Raw genomic sequence first — 27,265 nt, 5'->3', positions numbered from 1 at the left:
GCACCAACATAGATGGTAGGTGTCAGCCGCTTAGAAACAGGTATATTAAGAGCTACACAGATTTAGCTTGCAGTGTAAAAGGAAAGCATTTTAAAAGAAGATACAGAAAAGGGTTGTAGCAAAGAAGAGAACCAAGAAGACAGCATAAAATAAGTCACATTTTCCCTCTGCTTTGGACTGTGTCTTGGTCCCATTGACTTCTCTTGGCTTGAAGGATTATGCATTTTATCTGACATTTTCTTCTTACCTTCATCTTGTTCCACAAAGCTTGGAAGCCAGAGAAAACCAGTAGACAAAACTAAGATATTTTGACTGTGTGGGTGGGTAATCATTTATATCTCTGAATTTTCAAGGATAGGTGTTTTTTGTCTTTCTTGCTCCCTCACAGAAGAAAGTTGTTCCAAAGCTACAAAAAGGGCATCATCATAAAGAGAAGCAAGGAGATAGGAGGAACAAACGTCTGTTGCCTCTGATCCTCCATCAGAGACCTGGGTTTTCTATGTACCCTACAATATTGTCTGTGTTACAGGAACAAATGCTTGAAGGGTAGCTTCAAGACAGAGCTGGGACAATGCAATTGTTTAGCAAGGAAACAGAACAGACCCCTCCAGCTTCCTTTCAAGAACAACTTGCCATTTACACAATAGGCTTTTCATGCATCTGTGGTGTAAGTTATCAGATATTCATTACAGCCTATTCTATTTACCCAATGCACACTTGCCAGGAGCTAAATGCAATCAAAAAGAACAACATGCTACACGTTACTGGTTTGGAAGGGATTCCTCTTTCTTCCTTTAAAGTGATGTTTTCCAATAATGAACAGAGGGGGTCCAGAAATGCTCCAGGAGCTATTTCTAAACTGAAGCCAAAATGCAGAAATGCGGGAAAGGTTTCTTGTGCATATACTGGGACCGGATCCAAAGCCTAGAAAAGTCAGGCAGAGCTTTTCCATCTACCTCTGTGGACTGTGGATAAGTCTCATGGTATGCTGTTCATGAAAGTTTATTGAGCTGTTTCTGGAGATCTTCAGCCGATACAAATGGGCCTACAGCTCCTTCTTCTTAACTGGAGCAAAAGTGATTTAAACGAGTTAAGGATCAGGCCCTTTAAATATCAAAATCTACATACATATGATGAATAGATCAATGTAATTAACTATATTTCAAATAGTATGTGCACACACACACACACACACACACATATATATATATACATATACAGTGTGTGTTGCATAAAGTTGGTATACTCTAAGATGGTAAATAAATCACCAGGACTTCAAATTTTGCAATAAAACAGGTATTTTTATGAGCTTATATTTCAACTTATTTTTGTTGTTTGTTTTTAACCTGTGTAATGGAAGTCAGATCCACTTTGGACCTAAAAAAAGAACCAGGGATATAATTTTGTGAGAAAAAAGGAGAAAATATAATTTACCATTTTAATTCCATTACTGTTTCTCTTTCGGATGCTTCAGAGGCTATAGAAGTTATATATATATGTATTTTTTTCCCCCCTAGTACTCAGTAGCTATGTTTGTCTCTATATAAACACCAGTTAAAGTAATATAACTGGAAATAATGACATGCTGTAGGTATTTTATTATGCATTCAGCTTTATAAGGCTTAGATAATAATCGTCACATAACTCTGGTCAGTAGAAATGTGAGAAAGTTTTGCAATGATAGTGAAACTGATAGTGCTTGGTCTTCTACTGAATTTTCAAAAAGGCTGGGAAAAAGGTTTCTTGCTTTAATATTACTTTCCTTCTTAATTTGCCACTAACTAATCACAGTCTTTAACTTATCGATGTCACAAAACACCTCAAGCCCCCCAAAACCTCTATGTCCTACTGTGCAAACCATCAGCAACTCTTGCATATGATTTAGTCAGGGATGATCCTGGCTTGACCAAGGGGCTGGACTAGATGACCTTGTGAAGTCCCTTCCAGCCCTACTTTCCTATGATCCTAACCAAATCAGCAGAATCGAGAACTGGACTACATATTAAAGTGCAAGGAACACCATAGACCAAAATGAATGGGGGGCTCCTAATCAGCCCATTTTAAATTGTGGATTAGCAACAATTTGCAAGTCCCTTAAGATGGCTCATAATTCTGAAGAAGAGGTGGGAGTAGGGCCTTCATCTATAAGAGCATGTTAATATTGCTGCTTAAGAAAGCCTAGGTATACCACGAAGAGAGAAATCTCACCCACTCACACCTACTGTATGTGCTTTCAAGCCCACAAATTAGGCTGAGCAGTCAGCTCAGACCCATCAGCTGGGCAGACCCAAGACAGTTTGGGTACAGTGCTGAAGCATGCACTCAGGGCCACTTTAAGCCATACCCTGCCTAAATTGGTGGCCTTTGGGGGCACACAGACTAGGTCACACTTATTTTCCTGCCAGTACATCCAGGTTTACTCAGGGGGTAATAAAGACAGATGCTAAGTGTTCTTCTCAAGGAAGGAGAGGTGAATTGGCTGTTTATTTCCAACTGGAAATTTGGAAGAGCCAATGGATTTAGACCTTTATCATCCATCAAAACTGATGAGAATTGTGTGTCTAAACTCCTTACAGTGCTTTGAAATCACCACCAGCATATAGCCAACTGCTTACGTATACTGGCTACTTTTTGCCATATGAACGTTTCTCAGATGAGAAACAAGAGGATTCAACCTAATAACTTTTTAAGGAAGTATAGTGTTCAGGGGCCCAGCTGTGGGTAGACAGCATTTGGGAGGCTGCTTGTTACTTGCTTATTTTGTTGTTTGCTTTCTTTGTTGTGGGGACAAGGCTGCTCCATGCAAAATAAAAACTACCTGGAAACCTGAACTCAGAGTGGACTGGCCTTGATAAGGAAGCTGGGTGAGCAACCTGCTTATAAGCTTTAAAACAAGAAACCTGCTGCTATCTCATAGACTTCTCCTCGCTTCTTCTACGTCATCCCCCAGCACCCATCAAATTCTCTCTGCCAGATTCTTTGCAAGCTCTCTCCTTCTGCCTCCGTCCCCGCATTCACCTGATCATAGAATCACAGAAAATGATGGGAAAGGACCTCAGGAGGTCACATCTAGTCTGACCCCCTATTCAAAGCAGGACCAGCCCCAACTAGATTATCCCAGCCAAAGCTTTGTCTAGCTGCGTTGTGAAAACCTCCAAGGATGGTTTCCTTCACCTCTCTGGGTAACCTGTTCCAGTGTTTTACCACCCTCCCAGTGAGAAAATTCTTCCCAATATCTAACCTAGATGTCCCTTGCAGCAACTTGGTCCATACCATCCCCACATTTTCTGCACCAACAAAAACAAAAAATATAAAACAATTGCAAAATTCAAAAAACCAAAAGAAAATATGGAGCAGGAACTTGTGTGCTTTCTGAAATGAAAGACTTGTAAAGGAATGACCTGATCTTATCCCAGATTCTTGGTCTAAGAAGTGGATAAAAAATGAATAGTGGCAGGGAAGAGACAGTTAACTTTACATGCAGCTTTATCTGTCCCTGCACATGCCTGTGCGCCAGGAAAGAATATCATTCATTATTTAATGGCATTTTTTAAACCTAAAAGGTAGTTTGCTTTTTAATGCTTTCAGTGCTGCTTTTATATCTTACAAATGCTAATCCCCTGTGAGTGACCATGTGTTAGTCTAATATGGTGGTTTTCAACCTTTTTTCAATTGCAGACCTCTAAAATATTTTGAATGGAGGTGCAGACCCCTTTGGAAACTTTGAATGGAGGCGCAGACCCATTTGAATTGTAAGTGTGGTAATTCACATACTTTGGATTGATCACAGTCATCTTTCACAGACCCCTTAGACGTAGCCTGTGGACCTCCAGGTGTCCACAGACCACAGGTTGAATCCCATGGCTCTAACGTAATCTAAGCAGGCAATATAACTCTTGTGAAAATAAGACAAGAGATGAGACAGGACACTCTTCTTTAAATGTGGTGAAAATAGCAGATGATGTAAATGACCAGGTTTGAAATGACCTGGCTCCTTTAAACGTCCAGATTTTTGAGAGGTAGCCAAATTGTCTTCGAGTTGTCATGCTTCGGAAAGGTATATATGCCATTGCCTTAGCGTTTTAAAGTTTTCACAAGTCTAGAAAACTCTTAGGAAATGCTCAGCAGGGTTTGAGGAGCTTCGTTATTCTGTTCACTTGCAATGTTCTAAAACACCTGCTCCTTTGTCTTGAAGGTGCCTGAAAATGAAACTTTGGACCAGCTCTTGACCTGTCTACGCTCTGGCATAAGGGGACAAAGGACAGCAAGAAATCCCAGGCAGACAATTCTAGCATGAGTCACAAGGACTTCGCTGGCATGACAAGCTATACAAGCATTGCCCAAGGGTAAGACTCCTAGCCCCAGCTCCTTCAGAGGCAGCTATGACCCAGCCAGGACAGCAATGCACTCTGTGCTAGATCCTGTATGCCCTAAAACAGCACAAGGGAGAGAAGCTACATTAGGCCCTCGCGGGGAACAAAGAAAGAGAACTGGGCTTGATGGCCAAGGCAGCTTTCGTTCCTGTTAGAAAAGTTGTCCACTCTTGTCAAGATATCAAGATCACTGTTTAAGATTTTGGTGAAACTTCAGAAAGGTTTGTAGTTTATTCCAATAAGTAGCATTTGCAGTTCATTTCATAAAATTGCCTGGAATGGTCATTAAAATGTTATAGAGAAATGGCATGGGATCACAGTATGTCATCTCCAGAGAGTCAGCATATTTGACTCTGGGCTGATCTTACTTGCCAATTCAAGGTTAGCCAGGACAGTGAGATGGTAATAAATCTTCAGACTGGGCTACTGGGAGACAGAGCCAAGCAGATAGTTTGTAGACATGCATTTATTGCCCATACGGCAATCCGGAAATCCAGAGTGGTGAAAATACTTTTCAAGGTTCCTAACCCATCTTTGCAAACCTGTGCTGAGTTTCAAGTAAGCGGTCAATTTAAGGTTTTGAGCACAAACCGGATGAAACATGCTTTATACGTGAATCTCAGATACGTAACAGCTTGTAGTTTTGGATATGAACTTTGAGCTTTGGCAGCTCCAAGACTGCAAATTGAGCTAAACCAAAATTGCTAACCAGGAAATTGTTGATTTTGCCACATGGACGGTTCTGAATTTCAGCCTCTCAGAAGTTCAGAGTTGATCTTACTGTTCAGCTAGTGTAGCAAAATATATAAATTCTGGATTACCGCCAAACTCCTTTAGGTGCATTCAGATCCAGGAGCTTAGGTTGAGTTGGTTTTTTTTTTTTTTCCAATCCTTGCTTGGAAGCAAAGCAGTTAAGTAGTGATAGGAGTCAAAAGAGCTTGCTGCTCCATTAGCTGACCTTGGACAAATCGCTTAACCTTTCTGGGCCTCAGCATGCCATGTGTAAAGATGAGGATAATGATGGTACCTTTGCTTTAAGAGGCTTAACACCTGTGGATATAAAAAGCTATGGACATGAGGAGTAGTTTTATTACCACCTGCAAGTCTAATTAGTCTATGTCAGTGTTTGATATGTATTATAAGGTTTAGTAGCTATTGACAGCTACAGCTCACCCCTTAATAGGGCTTATTTCTTTCAGTCAGAAAACAAACACAAATTGCATCCCTTCAGGAGGAATACAGAAAATACCACTCTGCCCTTTGCACAATCAATGCACAAATGATGAGGAGACAACAAGTACCTACTTCAAAAAAAAGTCAGATCCAGGATGCTGTTATGAATTTGTCAGTAATGAATACTTGTTTGCATTCCTCCTACATTGAAGTCAAAAGGACTGTGAAAGCCTCATGGCAGTATATCACAGAACCAGCATATTTAGAGGTCTTGGTATGACTATGGCTATGTGTAGAATACCTTTGGACCACTAAATTCACAGTTGAACCACCTATAGGAATAACATTCCCACTGTAGTGCCGAGGGCTGGTATTGCCATTCTGGATCCATTATGAAGGAGAAGGATCACAGGAGATGTGCGTGCACACCCCCTCCCCCCCCAAATCCCCCGCCTACACACAAGCATCATTAACAATATATTTCTGGCCAACATGGAAAACATGGAATACATTATTGTTTTATAGTTCAATACATGTACTTCTTAACATATTATGCTCATACTAAGCCTTGGGAAGGGATTATTGGACTTTAAACTCCTGTAGCATTTGAGAATTTTTTGTAGTTTCAGTTTCAACTTCAGCTCAACTACCTTCCTCCAATATAATCCTGTGGTTTTGGCAGAACAAAACACAGCTGTTACAGAAGGAAACCTGTTTTTCATGCTGAGACAAATCCAGACAGATCTCTTGAGTGTGATCACACATAGATACTCTGGTGCCAAGCTGTATTGTCCTCAGCAGTTTTTGCAGAGGCAGGAACTCATGACCCCTGCTCTTTGCTATCTAGGCACAGGTCTGATACTAAGGGGCCTCAGATCACATGACTCAATCTTCTGAATAAGGTAAAAAATGCAATAAAAATGCTGATCCTTCTGATTTATGCCACTTTCTTTGTAAGTTCCCAGTAGCAATAATGGGGTTAATTAATACATACTCTGGATGATGATAAAATAATAATATTGTTATTGCATTTGGGCTTTAGGTATAAATCTATTCAAAGCGCAAATTAGTTTGCCTCCTGGTGTCTTTTCCCCTGCATTTTCTGTGCAAATGAGGTACAATTGCTCTCTGGAAGCTGGTGTCATGTGACCAAATCCAAGGAGGACGTGCATATATTTAAAAACCATCATAAGTTAATGAGCACACCAGCGGATGGAAAGATCCTTTTGAAAAAAACGTAAAAGATAAGAAACAACGTTTTCTTCTAAAGAAAATGTATCTGTTTTGTTTATTTTGCACGTATTGACTCTTAAAAGATTTTGCTTCAAGTTTGATTCTAAGAAGCCTCAGCCCCAAAACACACTGAAGTATGTTGCTAAATTTAATCATACAGAGTAGTCTCATAGAAGTTAATGGGACTTCTTTCATGTTTGGTAGTTAAGTGCTTCACTGGATTGAAGCCTATATGGCTTATTTTATTCTCTCAACTGGCTCATCCAGTCCTTGCACTGGCAGCCTCTGAATAGCTGAGGGAAAAGAGAAAATGCATGGTTCTAATACTGTGCCAAACTCTTGGGGTCTTTACTCTTCACTATTCTATTTTGGTTCTTCTATGCACCTATAAACATGGTGACTTAGCATTTAGCTAAAGCCAGTGATCTTATGTCTTATGCCCTTAAACCATAAACACTGTAACATGAAAATGTGCCTTTCCTTCTATCTAATTTTATATAACCATGAAGACTCTCTTTTCAATGGGTTATCATTCTCTGGTGCTTCCTAACTCCTAGGAAAGCAGTGAAGAGAAAGAGACCGCTGAAGAAGCAGAGAGCCAAATGAGAACTCAATGCATTCAGTTATTGGGTTAACCACTTTTTATGTACTATGGCAACAAGTGCACTGAATACATCAGATTATATATGAATGAGAAGCTCACCATGACTAATAAAAAAACCCCCATGGACAAACTAGCAAGTTTGCAACAGTGATACATTCGTATTACATTGAACTTTGCTATGAATATGGTTCAAAATGACTCCCCAGGAACAATACTTTTGCAGTCTCCAGAAAGCATTACAAGGACATATCAGAGAGCAGGATAAATATATAGGCATAGAGGACATAAACCATCAAATGTTATTCCCCTGTTATTCTAAATAATACACGTGGCAAATCTCAAGACACTATACTGAGAATAGTAAATGCTGGTCAGGTCATCTGTCAAAGGAAAAAAAAGGGTGAGATTTTTAAGGGTGGTTGACAGAGCTAAGTGACCAATACTTAATGAATTTTGATGGGAGTCTCACTCCTTACTGCACTTTTTTGAGGTGCGCATGAGACTATTGGAACTGAGAGCCATTGGAAAAATGACTCAAATAATGTGAAGGAAGGCTGTGCAAAACTTTGGGTGCTGATTTGATTTGGAGAAGATTCAGCTCGATTTTGTGGCCAAATCTCTGAATTCGAATCGAATCAGGAGACCAATTAAAAGGTCCAAATCGATTCGGTAAAGATTTGGAGAGCTTTGACAGTTCAGGCAGTCCCTGCCCACTGCAGCAGGGAACTGGACCCAGACTCCATGCTGGTACGTAGGGCAGTGGTCTCCAAAATTTTTTTGATCGCGCACCCCATCAGTAAAAAATTTTTGAGCATGCACCCACAATATATGAATGAGGGCACCACTGTCAACCCCTCCATGTTGTGGAACTCTCACTCTTCCCTCAGGATACCTCGCATTCCATACATGACACGTGACCGTCTGACATACAGACTGAGTGAGGGCGCCAGTGTCAATCTGTATATTAAATATTAGTAAAGCTTAATTTCTTTCTTATTTTTTTAGATAAAAAATAAATATAAATAGAAGTTCTAGTATTTTCTTCCCGCACCCCAATGGATCATCTTGCGCACTGTGTGCACCCCACTTTGGAGACCACTGACATAGGGGACAGTGAAGGTGGGGCTGGAGGAGAGTGGGAGGGGACCATGGGAGGGTACCCTCCCAGGCCCCATCCCCTGCCTGGTCCCTCCAGACCCTCTGAGTGCCCCCCAAACCCCACCTGCTGTCCCAGCCACCCCCTTGGCTGTCCTGCCTAGTGGCTGGGGGGGGCAATCCCTGCTGTCCCCCAATGCCCCATGCTGCGTGGGGGGCTCTGCCATGAACCTCCAACCCCTGCCCACTCTCCCACATAGCTGCCCTGCCTGCCCCAGCTCCTGTCCCTTTAAAAAAAAAAAAAAAGAAAAAGAAAAAGGCCCAACTCACTGGCTGCTGCAGCAACCTCAGGCCTTCTGGGGCCTCATGGCAGAGCCCCCATGCAGCACGGGGCAGTGTGGGGCAGCAGGTTCACCCCCCCCCCGACAGCAACTGGTGAGTGCCGGGCTTTTTTTTTTGAGAACTGGGAGCTGGGTCTGGTGGGGCAGCCATTGAGAGTGGGTGGGAGATGAGGCCAATTTGTATATTTGGCCAATTTGGCTGCGGCCAAATCTCTGAATCAGATTCGGATGAATCGATTCGGGACAGCGATTCAAATCACCAAATCGAATCACTGTCCCCTGAACCGGCTGAATCCAAATCTGAAGGGAATACCAGCCACTTAGCACAGGCCTAATGCGAAGATATAAACAATAAAAAAGGCTTTTCATTCAACAGAAGAATACCAAAAGCAGTTTTGAGCTGTCATTGCCTTGTCTCTTTGCAGGTGTTTATAACAGTCAGGACAGAATATTTTAACTAAGGGTTTTTAATTCATTTTGCACTTCCCACGTGTGGTAAAAATACAGTGCACTGCAGAATCATATCCAGTAACTAAAGAAAAAGCAAGAGGTCAATGAGGAAACAACCAGCATATGGATAACTTGAGGCCACGTTTCTTAGCACAAAGGATAGCTGTTATGTAGAACAATGCCATATTCAGTAGGGGAAGATTAAGATGAGGTAAATGGCATAAAATGTTAAAGAGGAGCCAGCATACCTGCTTGGAAAAGGACTATGATATTAAAAAAAATCATCTCTGGGAGTGGATGCCATGAATAAGATGCTACCGTTTGAAAGTAATTTTTTCATGGTATTAGAGTCTGACATCAACAGTTTTAAAAGGGATCCAAGTTGAGACCCAATGCAAACATAAAGATGGGGAAGAATTATAGACTACTCAGACCTCCTCTTGATGTAGCACCCTTACGTTGCACTGAACTATGACCCCATGCTCATGACCTGGCCACTACTGAAATTATTTTCAAAAAAGCTGATTAGGGGAAATTATTACCATGCTACTCACCAGACTGCTCTTTGCCTGGCTCCAAAGCAAAGGATGCAGACATGACCCAGACACCATTTTTTTAACTGGTTGGAACGGATGAGCTAAGGGCAGGGTGGACAACAGAGCTTGGTTCTACTCGTATAACCCAAATTGTCACCTAAGCAGAAAAAAGTCAGTAGCTTGATAGTTAGGACACTATACATTCATTGGGCTAGAGAAAAGCAGAAAGACTGACTCAATAGCCTATTAGTTATCGTGCTTCCCTGAGATATTAGAAACCCATGTTCAAGCTGCTTATATGGAGCAGGGATTTGATCCTTACGTAAGTAACATAACAGGTTATTTTGGGCATTTCTCTTATGGAAACCTGTGAAAAGTCTAGGTTTTTTGTCCTGCTGCTACAGAAGAAACTTTCTAAAACCTCAGAAAGGGTCATGAGATATAATTAACATTTCTTGCTCAGCTCTACTATGAGTCCTGACTTTTACAGAATTACAACATGACAAATTTTATCTTATCTTTTCCACAGTGTGTTCCTTCCTGTAACAAGGCAATATTGAGTTTGGTTTGGGCTTGGTGTAAGGAGGACATGCCACTTTGTTTTCCAGTTTATAGGGCAATTTATATCCCAGACATCCCAGGAAGTTAGACTCAGCAGTGTGCTCCTGTTCACCCACTATAACAGCAAAAGCGGGAACGAAAGTTGTTTTCAGAGATTATTGTTTTGTGCACTTTGGGACAATTCAGAGAGCAGTTGTGTCCTGGAAAAGAATTCTGTGCAAATGGCATTGTAGGGGTCTATCTTTGTTGCATTTTGGTAAATCTAGATCAAATTACAACAGGCAGCCCTTTTAGCCCAGCCTGTGCTTTAAGAGCTGGGTTTATTCTGGCTCATGCATCACCACTAACAAATGGCTGGCAATTGAAATTCAACAACACTGTGGATGATGTGCAGAGCAGACAGGACTCCAGCTCAATATTCCAGGGCTGTATTGATTCAACGGGTTTAACAGAAGTAATAGCAACACATCCGATCAGAAAAACGAGCTGACCTAACTCAGGGTGCATGGCGGGAGCGGACTGGTTGAATAAAAATAGTATTATTTTTTGTACTTGTTCTCTGATTGTAACTATATATTTAAAGAGGAATTGCACAATACAGGCATACCTCGTTTTATTGCGTTTCGCTTTATTGCGCTTCGCAGATATTGCGCTTTTACAAATTGAAGATTTGTGGCAACCCTGTGTCGAGCAAGTCTATCGGTGCCATTTTTCCATCGGCGCCATTTGGCTCAGATGATGGTTAGCATTTTTTAGCAATAAAGTATTTTTTAATTAAGGCATGTACATTGTTTTTTAGACATAATGCTATTGCACGCTTAATAGACTACAGTATAGTGTAAACATAACTTTCATATGCACTGGGAAACCAAAAAATTCGTGTGACTCGCTTTATTGCGATATTCGCTTTATTGCGGTGGTCTGGAACCGAACCCGCAATATCTCCGGGGTATGCCTGTATATAGATGCAAGACAAAAACATAGGGTAGGATTTACAGAAGCGATCAGTACTGGCCTAGTCCTAGCTCTCATTCCATGGCAGTTTTAACCTGGGTTTCAAAGGAAGCAGAGCTAGGCCATTAGGACATCAAGACATCAGGCTATATTCTCTCCAAAGCCAGCAATGAAGGGTGTACAAAGTCAGCAAGGAGGGTCTACACTTCCTGACCATCCAGGCTTTAACAAGAAGAGGGGCTGCGGGTCCTCTCCACAACTAGAAAACAGTTAGAAGTTGGCCATCTGCTCCTGGGTCCCTGAGCCTGGGATTACAATAGTGGAGCACTAGACTCTAGTCCTGAATGTCCAGGATTACCTCAATCCTTTGGCAAGCCTTCAGCTAATGTTTGCTATAATTGCAATCCAACCCTGTGCAGAAGATCAGCAAAAGCCTTATATGTGCCAAGAGCTCAACTGAAAATGATGTGATGCCTAGCCTTCAGCTGGACCTCTGACTGCAGATGTGAAATTTCAACTGTACTATATTGCCTATTGTACTGGAAGAGTTAGAATTTTTTCCAAGATTAACTTCTTCCCTGCAAAAAACCCCCAACCAACCAAACAAAAAAACCTTGCCAGTAAAAATACTAGAATCAAACTGGGTGAACATGATTTCCCTACCACCTCTCTCTTCAAATGGTGATAAGGGGCAGAGACAAAAAAATCATTTCATATCAGAAAGAGAGGGAGGGAGGGGGAGAGCGCACAACACAAGATACATGACTGCCTGCTTGCAATTTCCCTTCCAAAGAAAAGACAGCTATAAACCGTCCAGGCTGCTGCAGCTGTAATAGAAGAGAGAGGTGTAAATATCTGCCTTACAATGCCGAGGTTATAGCCTGTTTAGAAAATCATCAAATTACTGCTCTATTTCTATAGAGATAGATTTGATGAAGGGAATTTTTCACTTTGGAAAACTACACTGGAGCTTCCTATAATAAAACATCCTCGAGCACCTATAGTAAATGCAGGGCTGACAACTAAAATGTGGAGCAAGGGGTCTGAATTCATAATAGCACCAATTGCTGTTGTTAAAATAAATGTTCTCACTGATTGGATATTTTTCAACAGTGAAAATATATATTTTTTCAACCACATAACAATAGCTCTGTCGGAAGAGTAAAATCCAGTGCTTAGTGCTATACCAGGGATACAGACAAATATAAATAAGTGACCGTGCACAAGGGCATATGCATTATTGGTATACAGCTGTATTTCTAAAGCTGTACTTCCAAGGTCAGTTTTATTTTATTTCTTTCTCTGTTCTGAGTTAATGAGATGTTTACTTGGAAACAGCCTTAGGCCCGATTTTCTAAATGCAATGGAGCACAGATTTCACTGGGAATTATGTGCCTAAATACCAATAAAAATTTGGGCAAAAATATTAAAAGAAGAGGATTTATGAATTCCTCAGTTGTAGGTATCCCTATGGACTGGGCAAGCTGAATGCAGATCCTATAGTACTTTGCAAAACATCCATCATCTTTGATCTTGCAATCTGTGCAGAAACTTGATTGTGCCTTGAAAACAGGAAAGATAGGGGCCTTCTCCTTGGGCAGCTTCTGCTGTCCCATGTATCAGACTGGACTGCCTGCCCCCCTTGCGGTCTGTTTCCTTCTATTCCTGCCATAAAAAAACTGCTTCAGCCCTTATGTGGGTCCAAATGACTACACAGAAATTAGGATCCCTGTATGCCATTTATGGAATAACATACTACAAAAAACAAACAAATTAATACATAAAACAAAAGAAATATTCCAGGAGTGAGCTCCACTTTCACTTCTGTATTCCTCCAAAGCTGTCTCTGATATGTCCCCAGTTTTTCAAGAAAAAACATTAAATTTGGCTCAGGGGATTTCAGGCCAGGTGGCTTGCTTTTTTAGTATGGGAGAGTTTAAGTGGGTAGGAACCCCCACTTGCCCCCCGCTCTGCCTCCCGTATGTCACGAGAAACTCATTTTAATCCTAACTACTATCTTTTTATGCATACTCACGGGCCTAATAAAGCCTTATGAATAAATTATATGCTTTTCAGACTCAAGTTTTTCAGAGTGCTAAGAAAAAGTAACAATTTCTCATTACACATCTCGCACCATCCCACTTAAAACTGTCAGGGCTGTGTCCTACACACCTCAGTGGACACACACATTGCAGAATGTCTTCTTAAATCAGAAAACATGGCAGCCACAGGAGATACATGGTAATGCGTGCTCACACGTGGATGAGCCTGGTGTTTTAGGTACCAACAACCTATGATCACTTAACCCACCTGCACCCAAAGTTTAAATTTTAATCAGAAGCACAGAGATATAGTTCTGAAGATGATCAAACAAAAAACCCTAAGTGAAATACCTTCAAAATGACAGCAGGCAATGCATATTGCTCAAACATAAAATGTTATGTTTCCCATTGGTGTCTGTACAGTCAGTTAGAATTAAAGATATTGATTCAAACCGACTCTACTTCAACATTGTAATGACAAGTGCCAACCACTGCAGTTCTCAGATAAGTATCTATTTAAGATACTTGTATGATCTTGCATTGCCATAGTACAAGAACACTGCAGAATGCATTTCTTTTCACAACACCTTTGTGAGGTAGGGCAGTGCTATTATTCCCAAATTAAAGACGAAGGACCAGGTCATAGAAAGGCTGATCCTAAGTCACTGGCCTGGGGTAACAAAGCAAATCTATGCCAGAGTATGAAGTTAAACTTGAGTGTCCCATGGGCCAAACCAAACCTGGCATTTTACCTACTATAAACCATTGTTCATCTATTTATGTAGAAAACACTAGGAAAATATTCTTTGCACCATTGAACTTTTTTGTCTTTCATTTAGGACAGGATACTGGATTCCATCAGCATGGACGAACTCAATGAAAGCTGAGGGACTCAGCTCCATTTTCCTTAATTTTATGGAAAACAGATGCACACAGGAAAAAAAAAGACTTTCTAAATCCAGAAGATGAGAGCTGCTTTGTAAAGGCATGCACAAAAATGCATATTTGTCTGACATTTTGTTTGTAAGACCTTTGCTCTATGAACACTTAAACTTATGAATAATTTTTCTTGTATAAATTCAATGAGCGTAATCATTAGTGAATAGAGGAGTACACACACTATTAAAGTACCCGGACTAGTGCTAGGGTTGACATGGGAATTAAATAATGAATGGGTCTTCTACTAATATGCATAGGTGGTTGCAGGATTAGAATAAAAATAACTATTTATACAGCCATAATTGCCACCAAATACTTGATTCTATTTCCATACATCACTTTGTGACTCACTATCCATTAACACATGAAGCTGTACAAATAGAGGCACCTTTACCCATTCATTCTGCATGCATGACTGCTGATCTGCATATTCAAATCTGAGATGTGCACATGAAATCCAGGGCCTTGTTACACTTTACACTCGGGCCTTGTTACCTTGTGAGCTGCACAAATGTTGAACGGTGTTAGTGCTAGCTTGAGTATGGAGCAGTCACACCTCAGGCCAGCAAGGACCTAGAGGACTGAAAGGTAAGAAACCCCTGCCGCCCCCCCACCCTTTCAATCTGGGCTTCCCCCCAGGTCTCTCCTGGTTCCCTGCCCTCCCTGTTGAGGTCTCCCTGACTCCTTCACCCCCATCTACTTGCAGCTGCCCAGCTGTCTGTCCTAGGGGAGCAGGCAAGGAAGGGTGCCCAGCTAGCACTGCCGGACTTCTGCCCTTCTTGGGGCTGAGCCCTGTCCACAGCTGCCATACAGGCAGATTAACCCTTCCCTGCCTGCTCCCTTGGGATAGACAGCACAGGCAGCCATAAGTAAGTGCGTGGGAGGGAGGGGGGAGCAGTGAACAGGGACCTGGGGTGTGAGGATGGTGGGAGGGGAGGGCAGTAGGCCCAATCCAGGCCAGCAGGTGAGGGGGTGTAGGTGGGAAGTTTACACCAAGGTGTAGCCTAGAGTGGCTACACAATTTTGGGTGGCTTCTGGAGGTCTTAACCTGGAGTGTCTGTACATTATTGCCTTCAAATGGCTTAAAACACTCATTTTGCAGCTCAAAGTTATGCCACTCTAGGGCAGGATTATCTCTTGATTTGCACAACCCAGCTCCTGTTCCATTACGGTGTCGCCACTCCCCACAGACATGCTGCTCAAATTGAAGGTGTGACTGCTCCAAACTCCAAACTAGCACTAAGCTGATCAACATTTGTGCAGCTCAGGGTGTGTGGTATGATAAAGCCCTTAGCATAACACAAGCTGGGTAGTACGGATCAGAGATAATCCTGCCCTGGAGTGGCATCATTTTGAGTGGCATAATGAGTGCTTAAAAGCAGTTTCAGCTGTTAATGTGTGGACAATCCAGGTGTTATGGGCTCTAGGAGCCACCCCAAATTACCGTGTAACAAGGTCCTCATTCAAGTTAAGAAAGTTTGGCCTTTGAAATCTGAACAGACTGTGGTTTTATATGTATTAAAAAAATGAATTAAAAGACCCAATACAAACTAAGCCTCAAAGGAATCCTTGAACTGTATTTTTCTTAATGAATTCTATGATTGATTCTTACTACACAAATAAGGTGCGAGATAGATCATTTAATAAGCATTCTGAGTTAATTGCCTTCATCAAGTGACAATTCATACAAATGACGCTATCAAAGGAGTAATAATATCCTTATTGATTAAATTAATCTCTAAAAGACAGCTCAAACAAGTTTAATTAGTGATGCATGACATTATCATGGCCCAATCTGAAAACAACCTTGTAACCCATCCAAATGTTCAAAACGATGACAACAGACACAAAACATGCCTCTGTAAGTTTGTTCATAAACGAACCTCATGGGTAGTTTTTCCAGAGAGTCTTGGTAAATGTCTGTGACCAACCATGAAAATCCATGCAAGCCTTACACACAGAGAAACAGCGTGATGCATATTAAAAGCCAATAACTACCTGGCAGTTCAAATGTTCCTTAAGAGCCGTATCCACAAACAGCTTTTATTTCAAAACAGAAAACAAAACCAAGGGAGTAAAAATTATTAGAGGAAATTTTGGAGGCAGAAGATGTAAATGCAGGTGGGCCACTCAATTAAAAGTCTTTCCCTTGTGGGGTGGCTGTTTAGCTGAGGGAGACTAAGCATTGGATTACAGAATTTGTATGCTTATGTCATTGGCTTGAAGCCTGCCTGCACGGGCAATACACCAAACTTGCTAATGTGTCATGGTATTAGCAGTCACAGGAGAGAGCCTGCCAGACACCTTTGCTCTAAGAGGCAATATTAATGCTGGTATTAACAAAAAAAAAGAAGAACTGTCAAGACTATTTTGTGTATGGAAAATAGAGTTGTCAATTAACTTGAATTTTTCATCAAAGCATTTTTGTCCCTTCCTGAACCAGGGCTAAAATGCATGCTAAATCCATAGGAGTAAGAGGCCCACATCTACTGTTAAAGCCACTGTAAGTTTGGGGTCCATATCCAAGGACCTTTTCAGTTGTAAAATTAAAATATTGCCAAGTTCAACCCCGATGCACTTTCATGATTGCCAGGCATGCAGGCAGCTCCAGCTCCAGGTTCTCCAGGTACAGTAGCTGTGTTACTAGCTTTGTTGTGTTACCAGCTGTGCTGTTGTCTTTGGAAATAAAGTGGAATTGTTACCATTCTGTAGGTCAGAATGGTAACAAAATGGACTGTTGTGGGAAGAGTTTATTGCATAGGCAAAAAATTATTTGGCAGGGGGTGACTAACTGTGTGCATGCTTGCACGTGAGCCTGCTCTGCCAGTGGGTAAGTCTGCTCCTACCTAGCGGGTAAGTCTGTGGGGGAAGGGGTGGGGGGGAGGAAGAAAGGCTGTGGGGAGGGGCAGATCGAGGCCCCAGTGGTGAGGGAGAGAGTGGCCCCACTGTAGCTGCCACTGCCTCCAGTGCCATGTGATGCCATCTGCGTTCTGCTGCCAGGCAGGCAGGGGCACGGTGCAGCCCAGCAGTGGCAGGCATGTGGTGTCACACTGCTCCCAGGGAAGCTGCAGTGGGGTTCAAATTGCAGTGTGCAGCGGCAGCTGCCTCCACCAAGGTGTGCACTGTGGTGGGAGCTCCCCCTGTGCCACTGGACGAGCTGCTCGGGCTCCGATTGTCCCACCACCAAGCCCAGCTGGGGCCCCATTCAACCCAGCCCCTGCCCCTGCCTCTGCCCCACTCCCTCCCTCAACGTGGGGGTCTTGATCTGCCCCCCCCAAGCTCCTTCCCCTTCAGAGTAGACTGGTACTTGCCTGCCATGCTGCCAGTGATCCACATTCAGGCTGCAATCATGGCTGCACGCGTGCCCCTCCCCACTCCTGCTGCAGTGTCTTGGAACCCGCAGCTGGGCTGCCTTGTGGCCCAGCTATACCCACTGCCCTGCATATGGGGGTGCTGAACTCCCTTAGCCCCTGCCTATGGTTTATTGCTAACTTTAAGAAGAGGTGATCAACTATATGACCCATGGGCATGGAAAATAGGGTAAGAAAGACCCAGCAGTTAGACAACAGGATAGCAAGGAATATCTATATACTGGAAGATAGATAAATACTGCATTTATTCAAATCCAAGATGAGGAGCGCCCCCAAACCCCCATTTAACAAATGGTGAGTAAAAAAATCCTCATCTTGGATAGGAGAAACAATGAGAAAAAATCCTCATCCTGGATTTGAGTAGTGATGAGAAAAAAATCTGCATCTTGGATTTGAGTACAAGGCAGCAGGGTTGCAGCTGCTGCCTGCCTCCTTCCACCTCTGCATGTGGTAGTGGGGGAAGGGGAACAGGCAGCTGGGGAGAAGGTATGGGGGGCAAGGGGAGGAGGTCAAGCTACTTGGATCCTCCACTGCCCACCCCCTCTCCTGCCCCGCCACCTGCCCTGATGCTACCTCCCCCACTACCTGCCCCCAACCAACACTGCTTTACTTACTGCAGGGGAGGGGAAGGGCAAATTTAAGATGACTATCCAATAATTAGATTCTATACATGGAAAATTATAACTTTTTTCTAAATTTTCATGTATAGAATCAAATAACAGGGTAGGGAGGCATCTTAAATTCAGAGTTGTCTTGGATTTGGCTATATACAGTAGATAGATAGACAGATAATGAAAACATTCCATTTGAAATGTTATCCTGAACTCCTCAGCTTAATGGACACTTCTGTTCTCTCTGCTGACAAACAGATTGATGTGAATTTTTTTCATTTTTATACTGGCTTGGGAAGCAAAGTAGTAGACTAGGGATGAGGGGAGAGGATAAACAGAAGATGTAATTCTTTTTGGAGACACTGTAGTGAGATAAAAGGAACTATAATTATACACAGAGCAATATGTACTTCATGCCAGGACCACATTTATTCAACAAGCAGAACACAAGGTAGAAAGATGTTTTCCAGCTTCTAAAGAGTAGCAAAGCCCCTACCACCAGGTTTACCTGCAGTCCTTAAGCATGAATAATTGTTCTGTGGTTGAAAATCACTTAATTAATGTGGAAATGCTCTTTTTTTAACTCATTACAATTCAGTAGATAAAGACCATATATATATTTTATTGGATTTTATGTTATTTTATTATACTATTTTAATATTATATATAATATACTATTTAATATTATATATTAAAATGTCTAGACATTTTAATACCCCAGACTAAGTATATAACCTTTGTCTCTCTAATATAACCTACTTTTTTAACTGCTATTCTTCATTTAATTATACTAGAGTATACTTAATTTAGGCCTTTGCCTGCATTCTGAGATACTCCAGCTTATTTGTCCCTTTGATCTGACTGTAGTTGAACACTATTACCCAATTTTTGTTCTTTAAAAGTAATGTATACATGCAGCCAGGAGCATGAAGCAATTGTTGGTAATCAGAACATATTATGTTGAATAACACCAATTGATTTTCAAAAACAAGGTAGCAGTTGCATCACCATCATTGAGGAAAAAATATAGATCTGTGACTTGTGACTTCAGTCAATTTTCATCTGACAATCATTAAGAATAAATCAAGAAGTACACAATTACTTTTCTGATAACTGCCATATTTTAAAAGGTATTAAACAACCAAAAACCAAAGCTTGTTCTATGAAGGCTCAATTTCTAAATGGGTTATAGAGGATTAATACATTATTTTAAAATGATATATTACAGATGGCTTACAGATGGTTAGAAGCATATCAGTTAAATCTGTAAGTAGTTGTAGGCTCAGGTTATTAAAATCTATTGACCAGTTGGATTTTGTAACTGTACACAATTGTCACAGAGGCACTGGGGTGCTCCGTGCCTGAAAGTGAGATAAGGTGAGCTGCCAATCACCGGCAGCCCAGCTGCTGGTTGCTGGGGCAACCAGGCAGGTCATGTGGCCAGAAGGGGGCAGAGCTGGGCCTTTATAAACAGCCCAGGCCGGAACCTGACTAGCAGTTCCCTTCTGGCAGCTGCTAGAGGAGGAGCTCTGTGGCAGAGCTGAGCTGGTAGTTGCAACCTTGCCATTCTGCCCGGCTGCTATGATGCCAGGGATCAGAGGACACTGAAGGGAGGTATGGTTAGGAGCCCTGGTGGGGGCTTGAAGTTGCCTTATGAGCAGGGAGGCTCTTTGGTGGTCTTGTTACAGCCGTTGGGCTAGGGTTTTGTTATAGTTACACTGGAGGACCGGGTGAGGCAGTAGGGGTGTGAGGAGGCCTCACAGGAGCGCCCCAGTGGCTTGGGGGGGGGGTCCTGGCGCCCAGCAGGGGCGCAGAGAGTGGTGCCACAGTGGGCACAGCGGACGAGTGCCGGAGAAGTGCTTGGTGTGCGGGGGTTGTAACCCCAGCTGCAGCAAGGGCCCCAGAGGGGGGCAGCAGGGCGCGAGAAGCGCGGCAAGGGCCCCAGAGGGGGGCAGCAGGGCGCGAGTGCAGGTCGCAGCACTGGCCCAGAGCCGCCGGTAACAGGGCGCTGGGGTTTAACCTGCCCGGAGGTGCGGGTAAAAGGGCGACAGACCAACTTGGGGGACGCTGGTAAAGGGGTGCCAGTGCCGTGGTAGGCCCAGGTAGGATTGGAGAAGGGCGCCGGGGCATGACGAACCCCAAGGGCGCCAGATCGGTGACAAGCCCGGGGGTGCTAGAGAGGGGCACCAGGGCAGGACGAGCCCAAGGGGCGCCGGAGAGGGTGCCAGAGGGCAAGGGCAGAACAACGTCCAGAGAACAGCTGTGAGGCTTGGGGCATGCTGTAGGGGAGGTAGGAGGCACGCATTGCCCATAAGGCTTGGGGGGGGGGGTGTTGGAGCACCCTACTTGAAACAGAGGTAACATCAGCACGGTGTCTAAGGTGAGAGTAGGCAGCTTCCCATCTGAACCTATAAGATCAAAGACATGGCAGGCGAGTCGAGGGTGCTGGACCACCGTGCTAGGGAGTACACGGCCACTCCTAGGCCTCACTCCCTCACAACAATAATTGATTGACCATTTGTTCAGCTATGAAGGGACCTACCAAAACTGAGGAGACAGGTGAGTGATTTGTAGATGTCCACCGTCATTTTTGTGTGTGGTTTTTTTTTTTTGTTTTTTGTTTTTCCTCAGTGAGGCCTCCCCATGCCCCTGATTGGTCAAGAGGCCCCAGTGGCAGCCCCACCTCTGACTACTGATTGGTTGAAAGGGCTACACTTGAGACAGCCCTGCCCTTCACTGCTGACTGGCCTAGAGGGCTGTTATTAATGCGGTTTTACCCCTTGCTGACAGGCAGCCCTCTCAGCCAATCAGCAGAAGAGGGATCTTGGCTTCCTTTCTGTGTGCCATGGGAAGGAATTGCTGGCTCCCACTGGGGAGCCAGCACTACATTTTCAGTGAGGTTTTTTTTAAATCTGGTGATTCTGCCGAAAATCATGGGAAATGCTGCTTTTCATAGAATTGACTTCAAATCACAGTTTCCACAAAAAATGCAAAGTTGCAATTTGAGTAGGTCCCTAACTATGAGTTATGTATTAACCCTGTATAAACCTTTTATAGAATAAACCTTAATAAGAAATGCAATTAGTAAGTTGGCACCAGGCACTGTTCTACTGAATTTAGTGGCAAAATTACTCATTGGCTACATTCTGATCACAGGCCCAATTTTTTTAATGGCAAACTCTGTTTACACATAAAAGGCCTACATTATTTGAAGTGATGAGTCAGTTTATCTGCCTTGAGATTCCACTGCCCAGCCTGAGGCACCTTAAGGAGACCAGATTTTTCAGCATTTTTTGCAAGTCAGGCCTCTTTAAAGTACCCTGAATGTTTATTCAATCGAAGCCACCAATGACTATTGAAAATATGGGCCAGAGGGCAGTGTGGACATGGGAGAATGCGATAGAAGAATACAGATTAGAAATTGATGTGGGAGTTTTCAGAGTCTTTCAAACGGAGATATTGGACACTTCCTTTTTAGTGTTGAACAATGTGAAAAACTGTGGTACATACAATTATTATTTATGCCTCAGACATCTCTTCTATTTTTCTAGTCAAGAAGATCAACATCCCATGAATTCACACACAACTGAGTGGATGATCTGAATTATTAATTAGGAGGAAAGTTCTTCCTAAGGTCTCTGTCAATCTCTGAATGACAGCAATTAAATAGCTACAAACTACCCAATGTAGGTACTCAAGAATCAAGATTATTTTGGAATTCGATACCTCAAGCTTACAGAATCCACTGCATGCTGATGTTGCAATAATTACCTCATTGGGTGTGGAGCTAAGTGGCATATTTAAAGCCTTTAATTTCTATTCTGTTGTCTAGCAGAGTTTTATTGTTTCCCCCCCCCCGTGGTCAATAACAATAGATTTTATACACTACTTTTGATTTTCTAGCAAAGCAAATACTTTCTGGAAAATCTGTTAAATGACCAGTGATTTTTTTTTTTCAACTTTTACAACAGCCTGGTCAACTCAATTTTTCAGCTGTAAGTCAGTCTCAAGTCTCTCCTCATCAGCTGGTTAACTCACAAGTAGTATACTAAGCCATTCATCTCCTTAGACTCTGTTTCTGCACGTTTGTCAGCATTCATTTTTTGGTTTATGGATCATCTTATTTATATAAATACTCAAATCATTAAAACCCATCTAATAGTGTCTACAGTAATCAAGTGATGCTCTGGTTGTAGATACTGTTACTTGGGGTAACATTTTTTTAGATTTACTTATACCCATACATGTATACATCTTATTATGCAACCTTTAATTGCCTTCAAAAGATTATTTAAGGGCTCTAATCTCATATGGTGCATTCAACAATAATAAATAACCCCATTGGCTCCCAGGGAGCTAATTCTTTGAGGAGGATAAACACAAGTTTTCTTGAATAGTGGATTAGAGATTCAACACGCCTAATACTCTCACTGTTCATAACTGACATAGATCAAGTCATTCCATTTGCCTTTTGTAGCTTCTAGATTAAACCTATGACAGGACTGAAGCCCCCAGGGGCAGCCATGATGCCCCCTGATTGCCATGTGACTCCCATGCTGCTCCAGCTCCTAGGGCACACTTCCTCTTTTCTTTCTTGCCATGCCTTTGTTGGAATACTTTGATTACAAAAAAGGGAGGCTTCCCCAGGGTCCCAAAGTAAGCCTTTATCTATTATCAGTCTGGGGGTCCTGCCTGGACCCAGCCTACTCCTGTCCTACCCCTCAGGTCTCTATGTCCTTGTTGGGGCCTTGACTTTTCCAGCCTCTGCCGCTTTACTGTAGCTGGCCCCTTTTGCCTAGAGCCACTGCTCCAGACCTGGCTTCTGGGCTTTAGCCTCTGTTTCACCCTATTGGGCTCTAGGTCCTTGACCTGGCTCCTGCCCCTTTCTGGCTTTTGGCCCTTAGCCCCAGGTCTGCCCTTCAGGATGTAGGCCCCTGGCCTGGCTTCTGGCCCTCTCAACTTGTAAGTTCCACCCTTCTTGGGCCCTGGCCCTTAGCACGCTCAGCTTAAGGCTGCCTCTGTTGGCTTTCTAGCCCAGACTTTGGTTGCTACCTGCCTGTGTTATGAGCCCCCAGCAGGGCTCAAAACACCATGTGCCCCTTGGGTACCAGTGTGGCTTGCACCCCTCCCCCTGTCAGGCTCGAGACCTCACATGTCCTGTGAGGTCCTGTGTTGGGCTGGTAGGCTCTCCTGCTGTGCCTGGGCATCCTGGACACCCTCCATGGCCTCCAGACCTCCCCCAATAACCACACACAGTCCTCCAGTGTAAACGCTAATAAAAGGGTAATTAAGCATCTGCTTTAAAACGAACCTTTCCACTCCTTTTGCAAGGTATAGCAACATTTGGCCAGGACCCTTGCTCCTGGGCTCTCGCCTTGCTGTCTCCTGAGTGTTGTGTCCTGGTCAGGATTCCTTCAGCAGCTCATCCCTTCCTGGGAGCTCTGTTCCCTCTGCAGCATGGGTCTGACTCTCTGATTCCCCTCCTACTCGGAGAACCAGTTTTTTTTTAATTGCCCAAGCCCCACCTCTCCTTCTCAGGTGCCTCTTTAGTGCCAGCACCACTGTCTCTTGCTAGTCCTAATTGGCAGCTTGTCCCACTTCTGTTTGTACCACGGCTCCACTGCCTCCAGCCCTCCATTTATGTCTGCTGGGGTGTCTGTCCTATTTCTCTCATCCACTGAGGTGCAAATTACCTTTAACTGTGGTTTGTTTTCCCTGCTGTCAGCCCATAATAAGCTGTCTTCCCCAACCTGGGGATCTCCCTGCTGCTGTTTCTCCTTTAAAGTAAAGGGAGCTCTGGTTCCCTGTTACAAAGCCTGGTATGGGAACTTGAGGAGAAGAATGAAAAATATATACCCCCAAATACATAACTTGTCTGCTGGGCATTGTGACATATTACCAAAATAATTATAGATTCAGTTCCAGTGCAGATTTCTAATGGGTTTTGGCCATCAAAAAGAAGCTTTGGCCTGTGACAAGTTTTTTTAAATATGCTTTCAAGAAAAGAAATAGAAATAATTGGAATAATAGTACAAACCTTAATTCCCAGCTCTATGTTCTCTCCTCCATATACATCCATTCCAGGATCCAAAAGACCTATTTCTCCGAAGAACTTCCTGTTGACAACAAAGGAGCAGCCAATCATTGCTGGGGTCCTGTAGGAAGAGAACAGTAAATTAAACTGGTGCAACATCATCAGTTGTCATTTTCCAGTAGTTCCATAGACTGAATCCATGAAATAGTAAAATGAGTCCTAATCCTAAATGCCACTGAAGACTACATTAAAGCTCCCACTGGCTTCTGTGGTATAAGACTGGGTCTAATGAGCTTACTGCCACTGGCAGGCCCAGTGGCTTCATAGTAGTAAGCACTATTCTTGGCAGTAACTTCAATTTTGGGGCATTATATGAGAGAGATTATTTTGCTTGTTGAAGCACAACTGAACAAAATTCAACTGCTCAGCACACTCTTGTGTATGCAATGGAGAGGTAGAAGCATCCTATGGTTAAGGCTCTGAGCTGGGACTTAAGGGCACTTACACACATGCAGGAAGTCTGCTCCTATGTCCCGGAAATCCAGTGTGGTGGAGCAGACTGCTGGAGCACGTAAATTGACACACACTGGCACCATATGTACCAGTGGTGCGCATACCCCTACGCTGACAAAATGGCAATGGTGAGCTTTGAACTAAGACACACTTGATGCGCTTTAGTTCAAAGTGCACTGCTGCCATTTTCTCAGCGCAGGGACACACTTTGCAGCTGATACATGTGACACACGGGTAATTGGCATAGCTTGCTAATTAGAAGTGCCCGGCACCGTGTGGGGACACACACAACAATGCCCTATGAGATTTGCTTTTGATTCTTAGCTCTGCCACATATTTGTGAGGTTTTGGATGAGCTTCATAGTATCTCAGTGCCCCAGCCCCAAGCCCTACCTTTGTACTATGTATTTACTGTGTATTTGCAAATTCCTAGAATAGGGTCCCTGGCTGGGATCTTCAAGGGATACTGTGATGGCAATAACAGTATTAATAATTCAGAGAGAGGAGTGTGCCTTACTAATTAGTAAGAGCAACAACAATGCGGCTGAAGCAACTTCTTTAAAAATCTGGCAAAAGTATTCACAGAATTGTTTGTTGAATTACTTGCTTATCTCTTTCAATAGCTGCAGCTTTTCTGAGGTCAGTGGGTGCAAAAGTTTTGACCCTAGAATCCCACAAAACCTCTTGTTCTTTAAGTGATGAAGCAACATTATTGATCTCTTTATCTGAAGACCAGCCAAGCTCAAAATATCCGTTAAGGGACAAAGACTGAGAATATGAGAGACAGGTGGGTACTGACATTAATATATGTGCAAAAAGAGAAAGCACTGGATATTTTTGTACGATATTAAGGGCATTTGCTGGCAGTTCTCTTTACTAATCTTGCCAGTTTCCTCCTCTCAGTCCTTCCCCTTAATTTTTTTATAAGGTTGGAAGAACTGAAAAGGTTTGAAACCACTGGGTCATATGTTCTCCTGATATAGATTCAAGGGATCTATTCTGTGTTACATCAACATACTATCTAGACCATTATTTTGCTGTGTTTTCACATTTGGAACCTCAGACTAAAAAATTTGCTTTACCACAGAGCACAGCTCATAACGTAACTATATCATTATTTTCTTGCTACTTAGTGATTTACTAATCTGCTGTGGTTGCGGTAGATGGAATGTTTATCACCTACTGGGACACTTTCCATTGTAAAATAAAAGGCATTTTCTCCTATTTAACCTAGACTCCGTTCCATGCTATACAGAACGAGCATAGATCCACTTGAAGGTACTAGCGAAGAAGAAACTGAGCGTGTTTATTACCTCATAATTTGGGATATGGAAAGACCAAAGTATATTGGTTTTAACTCCTTCCATGTGCAGCATCTTTTTGAGTATTGTAAGTACCAAATCTAAGAGGTGAAATTTCTTTGTTAGAGTGAAGTTCAGTACTTTGCAACTGGATGGTATAAATTCACATGGAGCTTAATGCCTGTGTATTTATGTCATGTTTTAAGCATACATTGATCTTGTGCTTCATAGAATGCAAATTCTATGTCATCATCAAGGCTAGGTACAGACATTCAAAAAGCCTGAGCCTAAATTGATTCAATTTTTGCAGGTTAGTCTAACCTCGCTAGGCTAAACCAGTTTGTAACCAAACAGACATCCCAGAAATGCAGGCACATGCCTGCAGTGGCTCAGGCTAGCAGCCAAAGGGTGCTAGAGCAGCCCTCCCTTCCCTTGCACAACACTGAGCTGAAGGGGGCACATCCAGGCTCTGATTAGCCCAGCAGGAAACTGATAACAGTGTTTATTATCCCTAACTCAATCTTTATCACCCAGTTAAGAAAACAATAAAGGGACATTACCAGCTGCCTCTTGATTCAGCACAGACTGTAGCCAGCATGTGGTCTGCTAGCTAATACACAGACACCTCTCCGCAAGGCAGAGGGGAGGGGGGAATTCCTGCTGAGCAGGAAGTGTTGGAGTCGGGTGAGCAACCTGCAGTCCCTGCCAGAGCTGCAGCCAGGGAGCAGAGGGGAGGGGCCAGCTCTACTGTGGAGCAGTGAGCCCTGCCCAGCCCAGAGAGCATGCTGGGATGCTGGGGGAGTCTGATTTATTTTAAACCAGCAAGGGGTCCGGGACAAACATTGCATAAATTGGTTTTACCCAAATTGGTTGTCTGATACGACATTCAACTAGCCTTATCTCAAACTGGTTTCAGCCATTTTCAAACTGTGCACTGAACATCTGTTCTGTTACAGGTTTAAAGCAGTTTCTGATCACTTAACCCGGATTATGTGTAATGCCTATCCCTTACCAAAAACATAGCTCTATTTGCTCCATCAAATCTGATCCATTTCATAGATTTCATAGACATTAGGGCTGGAAGGGACCTCGCAAGATCATGGGGTCCAGCCCCCTGCCCAATGGGCAGGAAGT

At 43.0% G+C, this 27,265-nt stretch overlaps 1 protein-coding gene across 1 annotated transcript in view; it reads right to left on the bottom strand.

Annotated features, from left to right (window-relative positions):
• Nucleotides 1–27,265, bottom strand: part of WBSCR17 (Williams-Beuren syndrome chromosome region 17) — a 311,468-nt gene that overhangs the window by 78,548 nt on the left and 205,655 nt on the right. Inside the window, exon 7 of the mRNA XM_019545487.1 lies at nucleotides 24,321–24,438. Coding sequence (XP_019401032.1) covers nucleotides 24,321–24,438 — 118 coding nt within the window. The remainder of the gene's footprint in view (nucleotides 1–24,320; nucleotides 24,439–27,265) is intronic.

This window comes from Crocodylus porosus, unplaced genomic scaffold, assembly GCF_001723895.1.
Source record: "Crocodylus porosus isolate Cpor-Errol unplaced genomic scaffold, CroPor_comp1, whole genome shotgun sequence".
Lineage (NCBI taxonomy): Eukaryota > Metazoa > Chordata > Crocodylia > Crocodylidae > Crocodylus > Crocodylus porosus.
This window is presented reverse-complemented; position numbering and strand designations above follow the sequence as displayed.